The 18,971-nt window shown below is 43.9% G+C and overlaps 1 protein-coding gene across 8 annotated transcripts in view; it reads left to right on the top strand.

The window, feature by feature from the left end:
• LOC129099352 (ankyrin repeat and SAM domain-containing protein 1A-like) overlaps window positions 1–18,971 on the top strand; it is a 63,586-nt gene that overhangs the window by 14,871 nt on the left and 29,744 nt on the right. For all 8 annotated transcript variants that reach the window (XM_054608557.1, XM_054608560.1, XM_054608558.1 and 5 more), the window contains 10 exons: window positions 7,400–7,696; window positions 8,358–8,433; window positions 8,568–8,669; window positions 8,779–8,865; window positions 9,037–9,206; window positions 9,483–9,533; window positions 10,150–10,279; window positions 10,944–10,987; window positions 12,278–12,371; window positions 16,619–17,136. In XM_054608557.1, the coding sequence (XP_054464532.1) occupies window positions 7,400–7,696; window positions 8,358–8,433; window positions 8,568–8,669; window positions 8,779–8,865; window positions 9,037–9,206; window positions 9,483–9,533; window positions 10,150–10,279; window positions 10,944–10,987; window positions 12,278–12,371; window positions 16,619–17,136 (1,569 nt within the window). The remainder of the gene's footprint in view (window positions 1–7,399; window positions 7,697–8,357; window positions 8,434–8,567; window positions 8,670–8,778; window positions 8,866–9,036; window positions 9,207–9,482; window positions 9,534–10,149; window positions 10,280–10,943; window positions 10,988–12,277; window positions 12,372–16,618; window positions 17,137–18,971) is intronic.

Here is an 18,971-nt window from a genome sequence, read left to right on the forward strand (position 1 = left end):
GTCTCCGACGGTGTCACCGACGGTGTCACCCTCACAGTTAGAGCGGTGGGAACGTGTCGGTCGCTCCATGATTGCATTTTCAGCTGGCGGAGCTGTAGATAAAGCCGCACACTATTTTTTGAACATGGTCGCATTTCCTCTGGACTAATCTTCTTAGTGTTTTGGATGGGAAGCCTGGCTCTCTTTAATGCTCCTATATGCTGGAGGGGGAATTTAGTTTTCTTTTCAGTGTTTGTCTTACTGTCCTTTTACATCGAGTCTCTTGATCTGCTGAGATTATGGATGATGTCTTAAGGTAAACACTTTCGGGTTAGTTTGGGGACCACTACCTGGTCAACGGGCTGAATTATTGAAGCCTTGTTATGAATAAATCAGAAAGATGGAGGCAGTGTTGATGCTCTGGCCCTGGTTGTGGTCATGGTTGATGGCATCATGTGAGTGAGTGGGCGGGGGAGCATCCGGCCTCTGCTCTCATCACACTCCAGCACCGGAGAGACATCTCACGAGGAGGAAGAGGAGGATGGGAGCTTTTCAGTGCACCAGTCTCTTTGCATCAGCATCAAAGGCAGATTCCCATGCTCGTCTGTGTGAGTGTGTAAATGGGTGTGTTTGCTCTTCCTCCTCCTCCTCCTCCTCTTCTCCCCACCTCCCAGTTTGTGCTTGGGAGCTCGCGTTGCCGAGGAGAGGAAGAGGTGGGACGTTGTCATGGTAACAGTGTCACGGTACAGTGGTGGTGAGTGACCCAGTGGAGGAGAGATGTGGTGTTTGTGCAGAGCCAGACATGAGCGGTGTGTGATGATGCTGAAAACCGGGGTCTGGGACTCGTGGAGGATTTGGGCTCCAGTGGTCCCCTTTCAGGGCCACTGAGGAAGTCAGACTGGACTTGGTCTAGTTCTCTGACATCCTGGTCCAGGAAGCCAGCCAGACTGATGTTTATTCATAATGTCTCTGAGCTCATTTACTCACTTAGTTTCCTGGGTGTGTCGGCTGCTTTGAGGCTTCAGACACCTGAGTAGGAGAGAGACAAACACTAACCAGAGGACCTGACCTGGATTAATCCACCATCTGAATAACGGGCTTACACAGGTTCAGTGTAAACTGTAAAAGAAATTTACTGAAAAACAAGTTGCGAACATTGGAGCTGAAATGATTAGTTTGTTAACGAAAAACTAATTAATTAGCAACCTTCTACAATTTAGGGTTGCAACTAATCATTTTCTTCATGAATTACTCTGGTGATTATTTCCTAGAGCAATTAATTGTTCTTTTGGTTTATAAAGCTATAAAAGTTATCAAATTGCTCTTTGGGCTCCGACCAAAGCAATAAACTAATTATACATTTTTTATCGTGTCAGATATAATAAAGCAGCAAATCCATTCTTTTTGAAACCATGAACAATAGATCGATAATCAATCAACTATCAAAGAGCTGATTAACTAAATATATCGTGTCATTGAAGCTGTTTTCCTCTTAAAATGTTTCTGTATTTCTCAGTTTTTTTATAATTGTACATTAAATATATTTGGATGTTCAAATGAAACAAAACATTTAAAGAAAATTAAACGACAAAATAATCGGTAGATTAATTGATAGTAAAAAAGAAATAAAAAAATCATCAGTTGCTATCTGGTCGACTCTTACTCCAAATTATAATTATCGTGAAGAATTATTCATCTAAGGAATGATGGCATAAAGATAACCTATTATCACCATTCTAATTCTCTAAACTAACACCTCGGCAGATGGGCGTTTTGTATGAAAATTATGTGAGAAGATGAATATGATTAAACTGAATTGTTCAACTAAAATTGTATAGAAACTCTGGCTTCAGTGGAGACCATTTTAATGAATATCTTCATTGACCTCTTTTCAGTTAATTACCATACATTCTGTGTGTTAGTCCATAATAACATATAGCCCCTAGTCTGCCCAGGCTGGCATCACGCTACCTCTCACCCTCGCTTCATCTTCCTATATAGGTCACATGTCTAATACAATATATGTTTAGATGACTTCCTCTGACCCCGGCTCAGATGTCGTTGACGTGAACTCCATCACGCTCTGTAAACTCAAAGAGATCAAATAAGAACAAAGCCAATATACCAGGGGGAAAAAAAGTTTCTGATAGCGCAGCAGGATTAATTTCTCCGGACTCGGTCACCTTGTTATCAGCGGTGCTGGAGTTTCCCCTCCTTCCTTCTTGGCGCATCGCTCACAGTCTGCCAGCACGCTCATTTATCCCCTTCTGTCTGTCACTTCAGTGGCCAGCGTTTCCCTCGACAACTCCATCGCACCCCCACCCGTTACCTTCTGCTCTCTGCCCGTCCTCCACGACTTGTACTTGTCTCTCTGTCGTGCCAAGAAATGGTTGAAGCACATTTGAGGAGTCTTTCGGGGGGGGAGAGACACACTGGGAATTCTCCATCGGGGTGCATTCCCTTTTGCAAATTTCAGGGTGTGTCTCACATGGCAGTTGGAGCCATTTGTTACGGGTGGAAGGGAGTTTTATTGCCGAGTGTAAGATCTTCAGGGTTGGTTATGTTTGGAAAGCCCCATTTGGAATATAAAGTGGAAAAGTAATATTTCCTGTAAAAGGGTGAATAAGTTCCCTGTACAGAGAATTACAATCTATGGCAGGAAGCCGGTTAGACATTCGTCTCATTACTGGACTGTAAGGTCTGTTAACTGTGGAATGTGTGACCGTGTCCTAAAACAAATCAGCTTTTAGAGACAACCGTTTTATTACATATTACATATTATATATTATGTTTTTGTTGCCTTGCATTTATTGGAAAGAACACTTTGGGTATTCATATTTTTACAGACTATTTACAGTATTCTTGTCAAATGGAGAAAAATAGAGCTGCAACTAAGAATTATAAGATAAATGATTTAATCTGTCATTTCTCTATGAAATATAAATAATTGGTCATCTGATGTCCTTCAGATTGCTTGTTTTTCTGTCCAAAAGTCCTGATCCCAAATATATTCAATTTAAAATAGTATTAAAAATAGAAAAGCAGCTCAACGTAACATCCGGACATTGGAACCAGCAAATTTTTTTTCATTTTTATTTTCCCTTGATTAATAACTTTAAACGATTAAATTGTTATTAAAATTGTAGGTTGGTTTTCTGTCAGTTGATTGACACGTTAATTGATGTTATTAATATATGTTATTACTATATTCAGCTCCAGAATTCAAACAAAAAAGATACTAAAACCAGTAATACAACTGTGACTTCTTTAATAAGAATCTATAATGTGTACAGATGTAGGTTATTATCAGGATGTCGGATACTGACGGTCCACATGGGCAGCCCCTTTGGCACACAAGCTGCAACAGCTGCTCGGCCCTCTCCTCCTCCTCCTCCTCCTCTTCCTCTTCCTCCTCCACCAGCACCACCTCCCACCACTACTACTACCACTACCAGGGGCCAGGCTGACGTAACCGCTGCCTCGCTCTGCTGCCAGCCATCACGTCACGTGACAGAGGTCGCTAGTCAAACCGTGTTACCATCTCCCAGCCCCGGGTTGTGAGAATCATAACATCCTCTGTTCTCTCCGTCACCGTGCGGCTCCTCTTCCCTCCCTTCTCCGAATGTTCGGCAGCATAAAAAAACAATGGAGAGTAATCTCCAGATGGTACTGGTTAGGGCCGGGTTTATCAATCAGCAGCAGCACCAGTGGAGATCTTAATCTCCTCTTGGTTTCGACATGCGCTGAGGTCTAAATCAGGATCAGGTTTGACTCTTGTCTGCAGCACCACAGTAGAGATGGGATTTTAATGAAATACATGCTCTGTCCAGGAAGTCTTGGCTGTGTCTTATGAATTCTAATCTCTCTCCCAGCGAGGCTGCAAGTCATTGGTGCCATTTTGTGTAATGGCCTTCAGAGCTCCGTCTTGTTAGTACATGATTGTTTGACTGCTCATGTGGAGATAAGGCTGATCCTGTTCTTTTATAGAAGGAGACTTCATACTGGAACACACTAAGTCCTTCTTACATAAGAATATGAAAGTGTTGCCCTGAAAATCACAAATTAATTTAGTATAACAATGTTTTAAAATTAGATTTAATTTTTTTTTGCTGCAGGGCTTTCTGGCTGCTAAAATTAATGTCAAACCCAGTCCTAGTTCCCCTTATGTCATGTTTACTTTTTTTAATCAGCTTAGTGGCAGGTTTTTTTTTTTTGAAGTTGTGCCTTCTATATCCAAAAGCATGATTTTTTTTTTTTTAAATAGTTTTTGAATTAAATACATCTGCACAAATGTTTCTGAATTCTGGCATCTGCAAGAGATACACATAAAGTGTTTCCTGGTTATTGATGACTCTCTTATAATGCAGATAAGACTGTCTTTGTGTAGAGTCATCTGTGTGTAGCTGCTCATAAATATAGTGTAATGGACTATTTCAACAGGAAAGTCGTACGACATTCTGCATGGTCTGGAGGAGGCGAGTCGAGGCTCGATGCCTCATCGCTGCTTGTTTCCCATCAGTGAGTCAAGCAGCTGGTCGGCCATGTTTAATGCGATCAGATGCTGGCTGACACACACACACACGGCTATAGAGCACTGACCACCACACTGGCATGGGAGACACTTAACATGATCATACACACTGAGTTCAAAGTTTCAGCCCACTAGCTGTCAGATGTTGCTCTCCTGTTTTGCATTGTGATTAAAAGGCTTAAAGGGACAGTTTGACCCAAAATAAAATAATACATATTTTTCATATCTGTAGTGCTGGTTGTCAATGTAGGTTGTTTCGGTGCGAGTCGCCTAGTTTTGGAGATATCTGCCTAAGAGATGTCTACCTTTTCTCCATTATTATGGGACTATATGGCACTCAAAATACTTATAAAACTTAACAGAGATATCTCTTTCCAGAAGTCATAAACTGGTTACTCAAGATAATCCACAGAGGTTGCTTTGTGTAAATCATTGCATGATTTACACAAAGATTACTATTGAAGCAGCAGACATGCATATTCAGAGGTGAATCATGCTGACGCAATGCCGGTTGAAGTCATCGAAATACTCTGAATGCATCTCTGTAATAAAGCTGTGACAGATGCTTGATGGTGCGTCACAGATGAAAGACGCCATGCTCTTTTTTTTTTTTTTTTTTTTTTTTTTTTTTTTTTTTTTGTTTTCATGTGCCGACCTGCATTTTCTCTGTTAGTGTGTACATGCGAGTTTGTTTTGAGCCAAAGATAAACATATACACAAATCCAACTGAGAAAACCACCCAGGCAATGAAACACTGAGGCCGCTTTGGTTTAGTTCTCATAGAAAAGCTGCTTTTAATTTATTATTTATTTTTTTCAGTTAAATCCACATAAGAGAAGAGTTGTTTTGGTTTTTTTTCGCCGCCAGCTTCTGCGTCCCCTCTTTTGGTAGGCAGGTGTCGTTTTGTTTCCTCTAAGCTCCGCCTCCTCTCTCTCTGCTCAAGCTGTGACCTGCTTTCCCAGTGTAGTACAGATCTCTCTCTCTCTCTCTCTCTCTCTCTCTCTCTCTCTCTCTCTCTCTCTCTCTCTCTCTCTCTCTCTCTCTCTCTCTCTCACACCCTCTTCCTCTGCCTCAAACAAACGAAGGAGATACCTGCTGATCCCATCTGGCGCCAGGTCTTTAAGACTCATTTATAGGCCTACTGACACCTGTCTAAAACTGCCCTGTTGCCCCCCCTCCCCTCCTCCTCCACATGATGTCCTGTCTTCACTGGCACAGCTGGCATGTTCCTCTGGGAGTCACCCAAACTGGCACCGTTCATGTCCATGTGTGGTTGGCCCTTTTTAATGCCAGCTGTCAGCCCTTTGTAGGTGGCTCTGTGTGTCTGGAATGACCGACTCTCGGAGCATGTGCTTCCACAATAGCTGGAATGATTTTACCACTCCTATCGAAGCACAGTATGTGACTAGAGCCAGAGAGCTGAAGGGTTGTCCAGGTTTTATTATATGAGGGCCAGGAATCACATGAATGCAAATCTTGAGAGATCGAGACAGCAGTGATTGTTATGCTCTGTAATGCCACTCGCATGTCCTCTCCTTTTTACAGGCAGGATAGTGTTTTTCATGGGGGGTGGGGGTTTTTTTGTCCCACACTTCCCCCTTGTCTAGTTACAACCCAGCAGTCCTAACCATGACTATAAATGTTGTCACTGTGTCATTGTTAGTATTCCCACGCCGTCATCTCAGTTTAGCTCCCAGATTGCAGGGTTTGCCCCCTGCTGGCTGTTCATGACGGAGAACACCAGCAGTCACAGATCTATGAGACATTGATCTTATTGCTGCACGCGAGTCATTAGATCCAATAAGCACCACTTACCGAGTTGACATTGCATTAACTGCTTTTAATCGCTGGATGCCCGCTTGTCTCTTTGAGCTCGTTGTTGAATGATGAAGATTTCTCTGAGATGAGATCAGTTTCACTTTTTTGCACAGAATGAATTGCCATAATGTGAACTTATTTAACATGAACGACTGCAGTTCATCTCTGGCTGTTGATGTGATGTGAGTGAGTCAGTGGGTTATACACATTAATATTGAGTTTACATTACTGTCAGGCCACTTCATGCATGTGGAAAATGTAACACTCATCTCTTCCCCTTAATCATCTTATGTCTAAGACCCCCTATGAGTTGGACTCTTACATTTCCAGTATAAATACATACATTTACACTTTCCTGCTCTTCACTTTAAATAGACGCTTAACACTTTAATAACACACTTATTTCAACGTACTCTTATATTGTTTGTTTGTCCACCATATTCTAATGTAAACGTTCATATTTTAGTTTAAAATGTGTGTTTATTGTCACGCACCAATCGCCAAGCCAAATTCCTCATATGTGCTAACAAACTTGGCAATAAACCGATTCTGATTTCAGATGGTTGCCTTTGTGTGTTCTCTAATGTGTGACCAGATAGTGATCAGATCAGATAGTGGTTCATAGATGTGAAACTACTGTGCTAGCTCTACCTCTTTGTAACTATACAATGCCGGCGACGTTCTATCATCCAAGTGACCCACGTCTGTGTTAATCACCCACCTGTCTGCGTGCCACAGCCCCTCAGTTATCACCCTACTGCCTCTGGCGCTCCGTACCGACCCCAACACCTGTCCTCATTAGTGCATGCATGTCTGCCGGTCTCTCCACCCCGTCACCTCCGGGCTTCACTATGTGCTTCATCGTTGCCTCTTTCATGACCTTTTCAAAACTGCTAATGTGGCGGGCTCTTATGCACTGATTGGTTTAACCTCACCATGACTCTGCTGAGTCACCTGTTCTTCCTCATTAACAAACATCACCTCCTTTTCTTACTTCTATTTGTCACTTTGTTCCTTTGTGCTTTATTGTGTTGCCTCTCACCGGTTCATCCCCCCCTCCTCCAATAACAGAACAATGACAACGAGACGCCGCTGCACTGTGCTGCCCAGTACGGCCACACCCAGGTGGTGCGGCTGCTGCTGGAGGAGCTGACGGACCCCACCATGAGGAACAACAAGTTCGAGACTCCGCTGGACCTGGCCGCGCTGTACGGCCGCCTGGAGGTGGTCAAGCTGCTGCTCAGCGCCCACCCCAACCTGCTCAGCTGCAACACCAAGAAGCACACGCCGCTGCATCTGGCCTCTCGGAACGGACACCTGTCTGTGGTGGAGGTGCTGCTGGACGCCGGCATGGACATCAACTACGAGGTGCGTTTCTCTATACGTATGTGTGTGAACTTTTTAAAAAAGGCTCCGGTTTGCAAAGTGTGTCTTAATGTTCTGCCACGGCCTGAAATCATGTTGGGTAACTTAATCTGTTCTTGCAGCACTTCCTCTCACTACTTCCTACTAAAGCGAAGAGATTAAATGTAAAACTCTTAAGCTCTCAGTTTGCAAAAGGAACCGCCGTGGTATCAAAGCAGAGCCGGCCTTGCTCCCCCTGGTGGGCCCCGTGGCTCTGACTCTGCACCAAACTGTGCCATCCATCTGTCTGGAAATACTTTCACCCTTTTTTTTTTACTCTGTCCTCCTTTTACTCTGAATCAAGGATGCAGAGTCCATCCAGTGTCCTTCAGGGCCTTCCATCCTGCAGCTTTCAATTAGCATGGCCCTCTGAGCTGGAAAACGTTTTGCTTTGATTTCTCAACCACATAATAGTCGGTGGAGGTGTGGACTGGGGCGGTGGGCATGAATCCCGTAGTTGCCATACACTGTTTATCTCGCTAAAAATGTGGGCACTGGAATAGGACTTTTGCTGTGTGACTCATCTGTCACCAGTTTTAAGGAAATGCGCAGGAGATTTAATTTTCATGATAATCACATTCGTGTCACACATTGGTCTCTCTCTTTCTTTTAAATTTCTGCTCAGACGGAGAAAGGCAGTGCCCTCCACGAAGCGGCCTTGTATGGGAAGACGGATGTGGTGCAGAGACTTCTCGGTGCAGGTCCGTCTTCACTGCAACACAAGCAACGTCTGAATCACTGCTCTAATAAACACAGCTTCTATGAAGTCAATTTAAATAGCAAAAAGCACAACACACACTGTGACACTTGACTGTTCCCCGTCGTCTCTCGCCAGGTATCGGTGTGAACATCTCGGACCAGAAGGGCCTGACAGCGCTGGACACTGTCAAGGACATGCCCTCCCAGAAGAGCAGAGAGATAGCCGCTCTCATCCTAGGTGAGGATCAAATGTGGAAAAAAAAAAAATAATAACTGTTGTGGGAAGTTTCCCCTCTTAGTTTCACATTTACAGGCTTGTGATGCAATCTCCTGTTTGTCCGCCGCAGGTCACATGACTGGAAAACCCCCCGACATTGACCTTCCCCCTCCACCCATCCCTCCGCCTCAGGAGAGTCCCAGCCCACGGAAGAAGGGTAAGACTTACCAGATGTTTGAAAATTAGTTTTTTTTAAATGTTGTAGCAGAGATTCAGTCAGCAGTTTAGACAGGAAACAGGCCAGGACAATTTTAAAAGAGGGTTTTCTTTAATCTGTTGAGCTAAGAACTTTTTTTTTTGTCTTTGTACATTTCGACCTGTGTTCTAGGTGATATGGATAAGGTGACTGAGCTGATCTCGAGGCTGGCCCCGGGGCCCGAGGAGGAGAGCCCGTACGAGGCTCTGTTTGAAGCCACCTCTTGTCACTCTCTCGACAGCCTCACCAGCGGCAAGTCCTCCGACAGGGACTCTGGACGGCCGGATAGCGAAGCTGGCAAGGTCTGCTGTAGTTTAACGGAAAAAAAACCCACCCACCCTCACACACACACACACGCGTGTGAAAGCAATATGGTGATCATGTCGCAGGGTTTTACAGGAGAGGACATGCAGAGCTCCCACTAGAGGGTGATAGTGGTCTTCTAACCACATGACTGGGCCTCAATACCCTCCAGCATTTCACTTCTTGTTATACAGAGTGGTTATGAAATGCATTTATTTATTCAATTCTTGCAATAAACTAATGTGTATTTCTTACATCTTGTATTCTATTTACAGAAAGATCGCCTGGTCCACACGTCACATCCTGGCCACGGCCACGAAGAAGAGGTGAGCTCAGATGTGAGGAGCAGAGATCATAAAGCCATGGAAACGTGTTGCCATGTAAAAACACATATTCTAATATGTGCTTTCTTTGGCACGGTACATGTGAGAATCACGGCGGGATGGTCGCGACAGTAATACTACCCTTTTTAAAAATGAGTTCCTCTGAGAGGCTTGGACATGGTTTATTAATGCAGTGTCACAGGGGCTGCTGGGAAGTGATTATCTACCGCCCGAGAGAAAGCCACTTTTTGAGCCATGACCCCTTTCTCACGACCGCTCCCTTCACGGCCACTGCTCAAATTTAAACCGCTTTCTTAATAAATATTCATCTTGAGTGCGGTGTGAGACATTGGCGGCGGGGGCGTGAAAGGAGGAGAAGTGAAGTGGAAAAGGAGTCGAGACAAAATCAGAGAACCTGTCTGGCCTCCTCTGTAGCTGACCTCAGACAATGCTCTGTTGACATAACATTGAGGGAGATTTATTCATGCAAAAAACATTTTGGACGTGATGTTTGGATCATAAGATATAACCTCCTTTTGTAAATGCTTCATAGCAGGTAATTTACCTTTTCGGCCCTCGTTCCCTTTTCTTTCTCCTTGCCTCTTGTGTTTTCCTGCAGGCCTTGTATACTAATAGCAGTATTGACGAGAGAGGAGAGCCGGCGCAGGAGGAGGACCACACATATGAGTTGTTGCTGACTGCACAGACCAAACACCCACCGCCCAGCCACGAGTCCAAATCCAATAAAGGTAATTGTGGTGCATGTCAGGATTATAGAAGAGTTGGTGAAGAGCCATTTTCCCAAAATACTTCTTCCACTGATGCTTTCTTTTTTGAATGCATACCCACCCCACGGTCGACACTGCCTAACCTGAGCAGAGCCTCCTTAGTTGTGTCTGATGAATGACACCGCATGTAATTGGATTAAATGGGATTAAATTAGGAGGCCATTTTGATCCCATTGCTGTTAAAGTTTGAACACCATCCCCTCAGGGCCCTCCAGTTTAGTCAGCCCTCACTGGCACCATTAGAGGACGTCACTGAGCTGAAGGGTTGGAGTTTAATCGCTGATGTCATCACGCCTCTCCCTATATGGATAAATGATGGCGTTTAGCGTCCTCCACCCATAAATTAGACAGAAACGTTGAATGATCTGTTTTAAAAACCCCTTTGTTTAAATGGTGGGGGATTAATCTAAAGTCTGTTTGACTTGAAGGCCGCTACGTCGCCATGCATAATACATGATCTTATTATACATCACTTTCACTTCCTCTTAGCATTATATCTGTCCTGACAATCAGAAGTGTCTGTTACTTTAAAGATATATTGAGTGCTCTGAAATGGCAAAGACAAGCTTTCATCTGACCAAACTATGTTCTAACCTGTATGTTTTTTTTTTTTTAATTTCCTTAGATGAGAACACCACTATACAGTCTTCCAACAATGTCCTACCTCAGGTAAATTCACCATTCTTCCTCTCATCCTCCTCATATGTTTTATGTCTATACCCCTACATACATTTAAGCAGTTCTTCATTGCCTGCCAGTTACCAAATCCTTTCGTAAAGCCTCCGTAAGGGCAAGTTGTACAAAAACCATACGGATAGAGTTTTGACAGTCAGAGATCAGTATCCCAGCTCCAGGTTGAATTGCATATCTGGAGCGTGACCACAGCAGGTTATATAATGAAGATGAAGGTCTCTTCACAGTCAGAGATTGAGTCATATGTCAGCAGAAGGCACAAGTCGTCTTAAACTGGCCTTCATCACCGGGCGTCTGTGTGAACCCGCCTGCTCTTTTTATTGTCCTATTATATCTTATTTTATTGCCCTTTCCAATTTATCATCCAGTTAGCTGTTTTTATTATTATAGCTGCCTGCCACCAACGACCCCCACCTGCTACCCACAATATCTGCCTCACATATTTTATTTCAAGCTCCTATTGGATTAGCCGTGCTCCTCAGTTTCCAAATCATTACAGATGAGCAGCATGGTGTCCTCTCTGTGTTAACCTGCAGCCCGGTGAGCCAGGCTATATCATGGATGATGTGGGCAAACCCTGCCACGAGTACAGCCATGCAGGCATCATTCAGATAGCACCTTTTTACATTTAGTACATACACAGGACACGGAACACCCAATACAATAACACATAATAACTGGGAAAAAACGGGGCCGGAAATAAATGCAAAGCTGTCTACCAGCAGCAATATTCGTAAGGATGCTGCACCTTCTGGGTAGACGGTGAGAGAAAAAATAAATAATAATAATGCATACACAAACATATAACGTAAAACATAATTTACATGAGAAAAAAAAACAAAAAACACACATGGGTGGGGGATTGCCAGAATATCAGTCATGTAGAATGAAGCCGAGATGACACAAAATAAGGGTACAGCATAGCAGCAAACCTCATGTGCTTGACGTTCAGGTCTCAAGTGATTTCAAAAATGGTTTCCACACCTTCAGGAGGAGGTTTTGGGAATTACATTTGTAAAACCGACACTGTTCCATCTTAGTAATAGAAAGCATTTCAATAAGCCACCTTCTGAAACATGGGGACGATGGAGACTTCCAATTTAGTAATATCATTTTTTTTTTTTGCTGCAACCTTCTTTCATGTTAAGCTAGCTGAATTATCAGCCAGGGTTATTCATTAGGTAACTGCAGATGATTGTGTTCGGGAGGTAAGATTTGATTGACAGATGTAAGTAAAACAGTTTTTTCTTTTCTGTCCCACTTTAGCGTAAACCCACTGCCCCAAACGACCTCAGAGCCCCCAGCAAGACGAGAGACACCCTGCACCTTCCTGGACGGGGGAGCCCGCGGCCAGCAGGAGGTGAGTCCTCAGATTTTAGTAACCTAATAAGGAACAACAACAACTGCTGCTGCCGGCAAACGCTGTGAGGGTGGGAAAATTATGGACGGGACACATCAGACTTGGGGGGAAAAAAAAGAGCCAAGCATGTCAATGAAACGGGAGAAATGCATTTGAGTTTGCAGGGAGAGCTGGGAGGGCTCGGATTAACGCTGCCAGAGAATGCATGATTGGCGTTCTGGAGCAGCAGAGCGGATTTGAGTTGTCGGGAGCAGGCAGATTGACATTCCCTGGCAAGTGGAAAAGACTAATTTCACTGCCAATATGAAATAGAATACTTGATCAGATTCTGACTGTCCGATCTCAGATCCACATCCCGCTTAAAGCTGGATATGCCACGTCATCCAGTCAAGCATAGAGTGGAGGTAAGGGAGCATGGGCCTCAGGGTTTTTTTTTTTGCAGACACACATGCATATATATTTATTGAATAATTCTATCTGGAGCATGTTTGCTGAAGGAACTGTAGGACAAATTATAGTAGGCACATTGATTTTATGGGGCTGTTTTTATGAAGAACCGGACAGTTGTTTTTTTTTTGGTTTTTTTTATGATTGTGGTTTGCTTGTTTAATTCTTTTAAACGTGAAGTTGTTTGATCTTAATGTAGTTAGGCACAGATGGAAAGTGAAGAAGGACTCCTCTCTGAGCATGAGGTTTCTAGATCATTTTTTTTTTGCTTCTTGAAAATAACTGATAATGATGCTTAAAACCAAGAGGACACATTTTCAGCATTGATTTTCATGCAATCTTTATGTATATACCCAGCCTTCTTTTTCATTGATTTTTAAATTACCACACGACTCAAGAATAAGTGAGTCATTTCTAAAGTTATTGTTATAAGGTTGGTGTTGTGGAGAGTGTGGAAGGGAGGGAGGGAAATGTGAAGCACTTCGTAATGCCCAGAGGGCCTTTCATTTCCTTTTTCCTTAAATATTGGCCTCAGTGACTCTCAAGTTATACTCTCCTTTCCCTTTTTTAAACCCACAAAAACCACAAGTTTGGGCAATATGTGAATACCACTTTGTGATTTTGCATGGCAGAAAGTTCAAAGGCTTGGTTCCCCCTTCTGTTTTTTACATAAACACGGACATCTGGCCGGTTTTCATTGTGATTGAAGCGATCTGAGGTCCCCGTTTCCTCCCCCTGTGTGGACAGTCCGGGACTAGACCTCAGCACTCTGTGGCAGGTGGAGGAGATATGCACGGTCAGCGATACCGGGGTGTTAATCATCTGTCACTAACACATTGCTGTTCTCAGCAGGACTATAGTGTTTCCCAACAGATTTCCACCTCTGTGTCGGTCTTTATAGGGAGTCCAGGGGAAATTTCTCACAAACGGTGTCATCCTACGATTCTCCACAGTTAACTCATGTGGGGTCTCCATGGGACAACGCTATGAACAGCGATAGTGAAGAATCAAATCTGTCCTCATTCTACTCATTCAGTTTCACAGCCATGCATTCTTTCTTCATAATAGTTGTGCAGCTTTTGCAGCATAAGTTCAAAGAAAAATGAACACATCCAAACAATAAATACCCCAAAATAGAGTCTGAACACAAGGTAAGTAATGCTCCCATGGACCATTTCATTGATTACCACAATTAATTGGTTCCCTATCATGCCAATTAAGCACTTCATGGTTCATCCAAGGCTTTGAATGGCTGCTTCAGAAATGTCCAGTTGATTTGATTGCTTTAATGAACTGCAATGCCACAGATTGGTGAATCGGTTTGGCAACAAAAACCATCTATTTCACCAGGCACAGTTCACCCCCAAATCTAAAATACATATTTTTTCCTCTGACATAATAGTGGTATTTGAAAAAATACATTCCACAAACTCAACAGCAATGTCTCTTTCCAGTAATCATGACCCATTAACTTCACAAGATATTCCACAGACCTTGTTGTGAGCAGTTTTATATAGGAAGTATGGTTGAAAGAAAATAGTTCCTTTCAACCAAATGTTTTTTTTTAGTGCTTTGAGCACCACAATCAGAGTGCCATATTCACCCATTATATTGGAGAGATGGGGCAACTCGCGTAAAAACAATCTAGATTGAAAAATTATGTTAAATTGGAAAATATCCTATTTTTAGTTCTGGGGTGAACTTTCCCTTTAGTTCCATAGTTTGTTTGTGAGTTTAGTTCCAATCATGTGCTCCTAGCCTTTTTCTTTTGAGATTTTTATGCCATGAATATTTGAATGGTGGACTTTTGTTCTTTTATCGACCGGCACTGTCAACAGAGGTTTTTGTTTTCTTTACTGCAAATGTCCAAATATCAATAAGACGGCATTCAGTTCCTTATTGACTTTCTGCAGTATGAGACCGAGAGTTCAAAATCTCTTCAAACCTACAATAACAAACAGAGCAGAGGTTTCATAGGCGGAGCTCGCGTTGACTTTGGACCATGTCGATGGTGGACTGACAGCCGGCACCGGCACTGCAGCGTCTGCAGAACAAACATGACATCGTGAATAAGACACGGAGCCGTCGTTGCCAAATGAAACACACGCATCCCACCTCTGTGATGACCTCACCCATCTATAGGAGCTGCATCAACATCAGATTGTGTCTGTGGGACATTTTTCCCTCCATACAAGTGTACGAGCATGAGAGTGCATGGGTCTCCGTAATGGTTAACACTATGTGAGATTGTTGGAACCACATTGATGTGCTCATAGGGCGTTCACACTCCCCAGCTGCCAAAGAGAGAGGGTGGGTGTTTGGCTGTGGTCCTGACATATGTGCGCAGTACACAGTCACACACACACACACACACACACACACACACACACACACACACACACACACACACACACACACACACACACACACACACACACACACACACACACACTTTCCTGAGATGTTTAAGTGTTTAGAAACTTGTGAAAAGGGAGTTCAGGGGCGTTGTTTGGCACGTTCCCTGGCACTGCAAATGGACCCTGAAACGGTAATGGGGCAGTTTCGCGACTTTGCGTGTCAGACAGTTAAGAGTGGTGTGATTGCTCCCGTCGTGTGCTGCAGATATGGCCTCTTCACATTTCAGCTCTTTTGATGTTTTTTTTTTTTTAAGTCTTTGAACCCAAGTTAAGAGATGGCAGAGCCGAGACACAAACTGTTCGCAATAAAACTCGTCTGTGAAGGACAAACATAATGCCGTAACAGGTCACTACTTTCCCCGTGGTGTGTCACTGCCCCAGATCCGCTGTCACCGAACACCGTGACCCTGTCAACCTGGCAGAGACGGGGGGCCACGCAAGAACCCACACATACACACACACCTTCGCCATGTGTCACAGGGCTAATTATCAGGAGTCTGGCTGCTGGAGGAGAGGCCGATTCAAATTTCCATTCCTGAGCCACCATTAAGGGCTAGAATTAGAAGCCAGAAAAGCACAGAGGGCTGCTGGTCACACGGCAGACAACAACCCGCATCACCACAGTGCAAACGAAGATGACTACAGAACAACACGGACTAGGGATTTTTCTCAAGCCACTGTAGAGGACAGAGGCCGCTGTCATCCCCAATGGCTGATTTGATCGTGGAAAAGAGGCTTAGGTGGCAGTAATTCCTCAGGGAGAGGGGAGGAGGAAAACTTAATTGTTTTTAATTGCTCTTGCCAGTCGGTCTCATTAAGGAGTTGTTTTCTTTGGAGAAAGAAGCCGACGTAAGTTCCACTCCTCTTTCAGAGTATTTCAGAGTCTTCTTGTTCATTTTCTGTTTTCTTTTTTTGCGTCATTGTGTCATTGGTGGAGTCATTGCATGAGAGTTTGGTCAGTAGCCTCGAGGGAATTCTTAGTGTTGTGTCATTTTGGGGGGGGAAATGGACGTAGCAGACAAGAGGGCCTGTGAAGTAAGACTCATCACAACGATGACTAGCTTCATTTCCCTGTGAGAGAAAAAAATGCAGGCAGTGAGGCACCAGCAGATCATCATCAAGCTGGGTTAGGAATGCTGTTATAACTCCAGCCAGCATACGCCTTCTCCTTGCTCCATCTCTCCTCTCTTTTCTCTCCGTCACTCCTGGTAGGAAACAATTACAGATCTGTTTCTGGGCTTGTGTGGGCGGTTTCTTAATAGCCCTGCACTAAGGTTCTGCCCCTCAGTCAGAAACACACTTCTCAGAACTCACAAACTGTTCTCTTTCTTCGCTGACTTTTGTCCATTCTTTTTTTTTTTTTCCCCCTCTCGTTCTCTCTAGATAACTCCCAGCTCGGCGAGGATCAGGAAGCAGGTGTCCCGGAGCAGTTCACTGGCCTCCTGCACGGATCCTCTCCGGTTTTCGACAGCCGCGAGGAGCCCTTCAGGCTTCCAGGTGTGGTGCCATCCAACCAGGGCCAGCCAGAGCCAAGAAAACCTGCCAAAGCAAAAGGGGAAGTAGTAGTAGTTGCAGCAGCAGCAGCAGCAGCTGCGACGCCGCCGCCTAGCCGCCCCAGTATGGCCGCCATCCTGACAGACTGTGATCCCAAAGCAATTTACGCAACTGTGAATAAGGAGCCCAGAGACTTGGGGGCTGCGGCAGTGTCCGCCGTGAGGATGCGACCTCCCGGGGACCTGAAGCTGGCACGCAGCCTCTCCAAGTCTGACTCCGACTTACTGGTGTCGCCCCCTAATGAGGAGGACGGAGGACTGGGGAACCGTAGCGAGTCTGTCTCTAACTGTAGCACTGGAAAGAAGAGGCTCGAGAAATCTCCCTCTTTCACCTCAGAATGGGACGAGGTAAGTGTTGCACCCGTTTTCGGAGCGCTGTTAGTGTGTGCGCCTTCTCCCATAGTATACAACGTACAGTAGATATTGGGTAAGGTTAAAGGTTTTTCATATCTTCGAATGTAACAGTTTCTTCAATTATTTACCTGCGAGAAAAAGCTATTGGATAAATCTTTCCTAAAAAAAACCTTCACACCAGGTAGGAACCTAAAATGTAAAAATATACTGAAACGGAATTTAGTGACAATTTAAAAACTTATCGTGAGAAGCATTCCGAAGCAAACCATTAATATTATGTAGAGCGCCTCAATACAATAACACTACAATTCATAGACACAGATTGTAATAAGAACAAATGTTAAATCTCTTATTCCAACACTAAATTTGAAGCATTAATCCAAATATACACAAGTTGTATGAGCACATTGCCTCATGTGCACAATATGTCCTTTTTTCTCCTTAACAAAGCCCCACTTGTTAAGTAATCTTGTGCTTGTGATGCAACCACAAGACATTTGTCCAAAACTCCAAAACGGATCCAATGAAAACCTCAGAACCAACTGTAAACAGCTCTGTTGACTGAAGTGAACCTACACAAAAGACTCTGTTTATTTAAAGCCACCTGTTGTCTTGAGGGGGGGGCGCTGTGAAATTTCCGCTCTACCATGTTTTCAACTCAAACTTTCAGCAAATACAAAGAAAAAAGTGATTCTACATGTAAATAGTGAGTGCCTTTTCGATAAGTACAGTTCATTTTTGCTGCTTATGTGGTACCCAAAAAATGATTGCATCATTCCTTAGCGAGTATTCAACTCGGCCTTAAATTTGCGTGTCTTTATTTGCTGAATCCCGCCTTGTGTTTTGTTACCATCGGTGTGATATTCATAACTAAATATACCCCTCCATTCAGCACGTTAATGCTTTGTCTGGGGAAGAGCTGAGTCGAGCCCCGGAGAGAAGAGATTAGAGGAGACGAGGAGATAATACCGCCGAGAAGCTCAGAGAGTAAGACAAGAGACGGAGATTTGGAAACTGAGATTCAGAGAGAACCTACAAGCTGCAGATCTGTCTCCCCGTCAGCTCGCCTAAGGCTTCTACTTGAGTCTCCGTAGAGGCATCCCATCATACAGACGAACACACACACACACACAGCAGCACCAGTATGGGATTATTCCCCCCAAAATTCTCCAAAAATACTTTTTTTTTTTCTGAGCTTGTTGGACTCTTGAGATAACTTGCATCAGCACTTATGTTTTAAACATCATATTAATATTTATGGACCGTGACAATGAATGAGCAGAGGAATGTACAGCAAACATGGCCGTGCTCTTTCACCATTTTCCCTACAACAATCCTCTTATTGTTAGAAGGATTAATGATATCCTCCAAGCCTCTCAATTAGTTATCGGTTCAAGTTAACCCTTTCAGTAATGTTCCCTCACGTTGTTTGTTTTCTGCTCCGTTTTCTGCATACATCTCTCTTTACCGCTGTACCACAGTGCAGCCTCGACCACGAGAGACACGTCTTACGAGCCTGCCTTTTGGATGCCAGACCATCTTGAGCGAAGCACTAAGATCACATAGCACACTGCTAATGTTTTTTTTCTCTCTCTCCGCGGTGAGATCGTATTGCTGCCTAGTGTTCCTTTACATGAGACTGTCTGAGCAGCAGCAGCAGTGGGCTGAGATAATGGCGGCTCTGAGGTCGATATCTCGGCTGCTCTGGGGCAGTGGTTTGCATGGCGGTGGTCAGAGTTGTATCCGCTTCTTTCACCGCATCAATAACCCGTCCAGTTTTCAAGGCTTGATTTGTGGATGTTGTCGTTCTGCATGGGGGAATAGAATAA

Source organism: Anoplopoma fimbria, chromosome 12 (assembly GCF_027596085.1).
Source record: "Anoplopoma fimbria isolate UVic2021 breed Golden Eagle Sablefish chromosome 12, Afim_UVic_2022, whole genome shotgun sequence".
NCBI lineage: Eukaryota > Metazoa > Chordata > Actinopteri > Perciformes > Anoplopomatidae > Anoplopoma > Anoplopoma fimbria.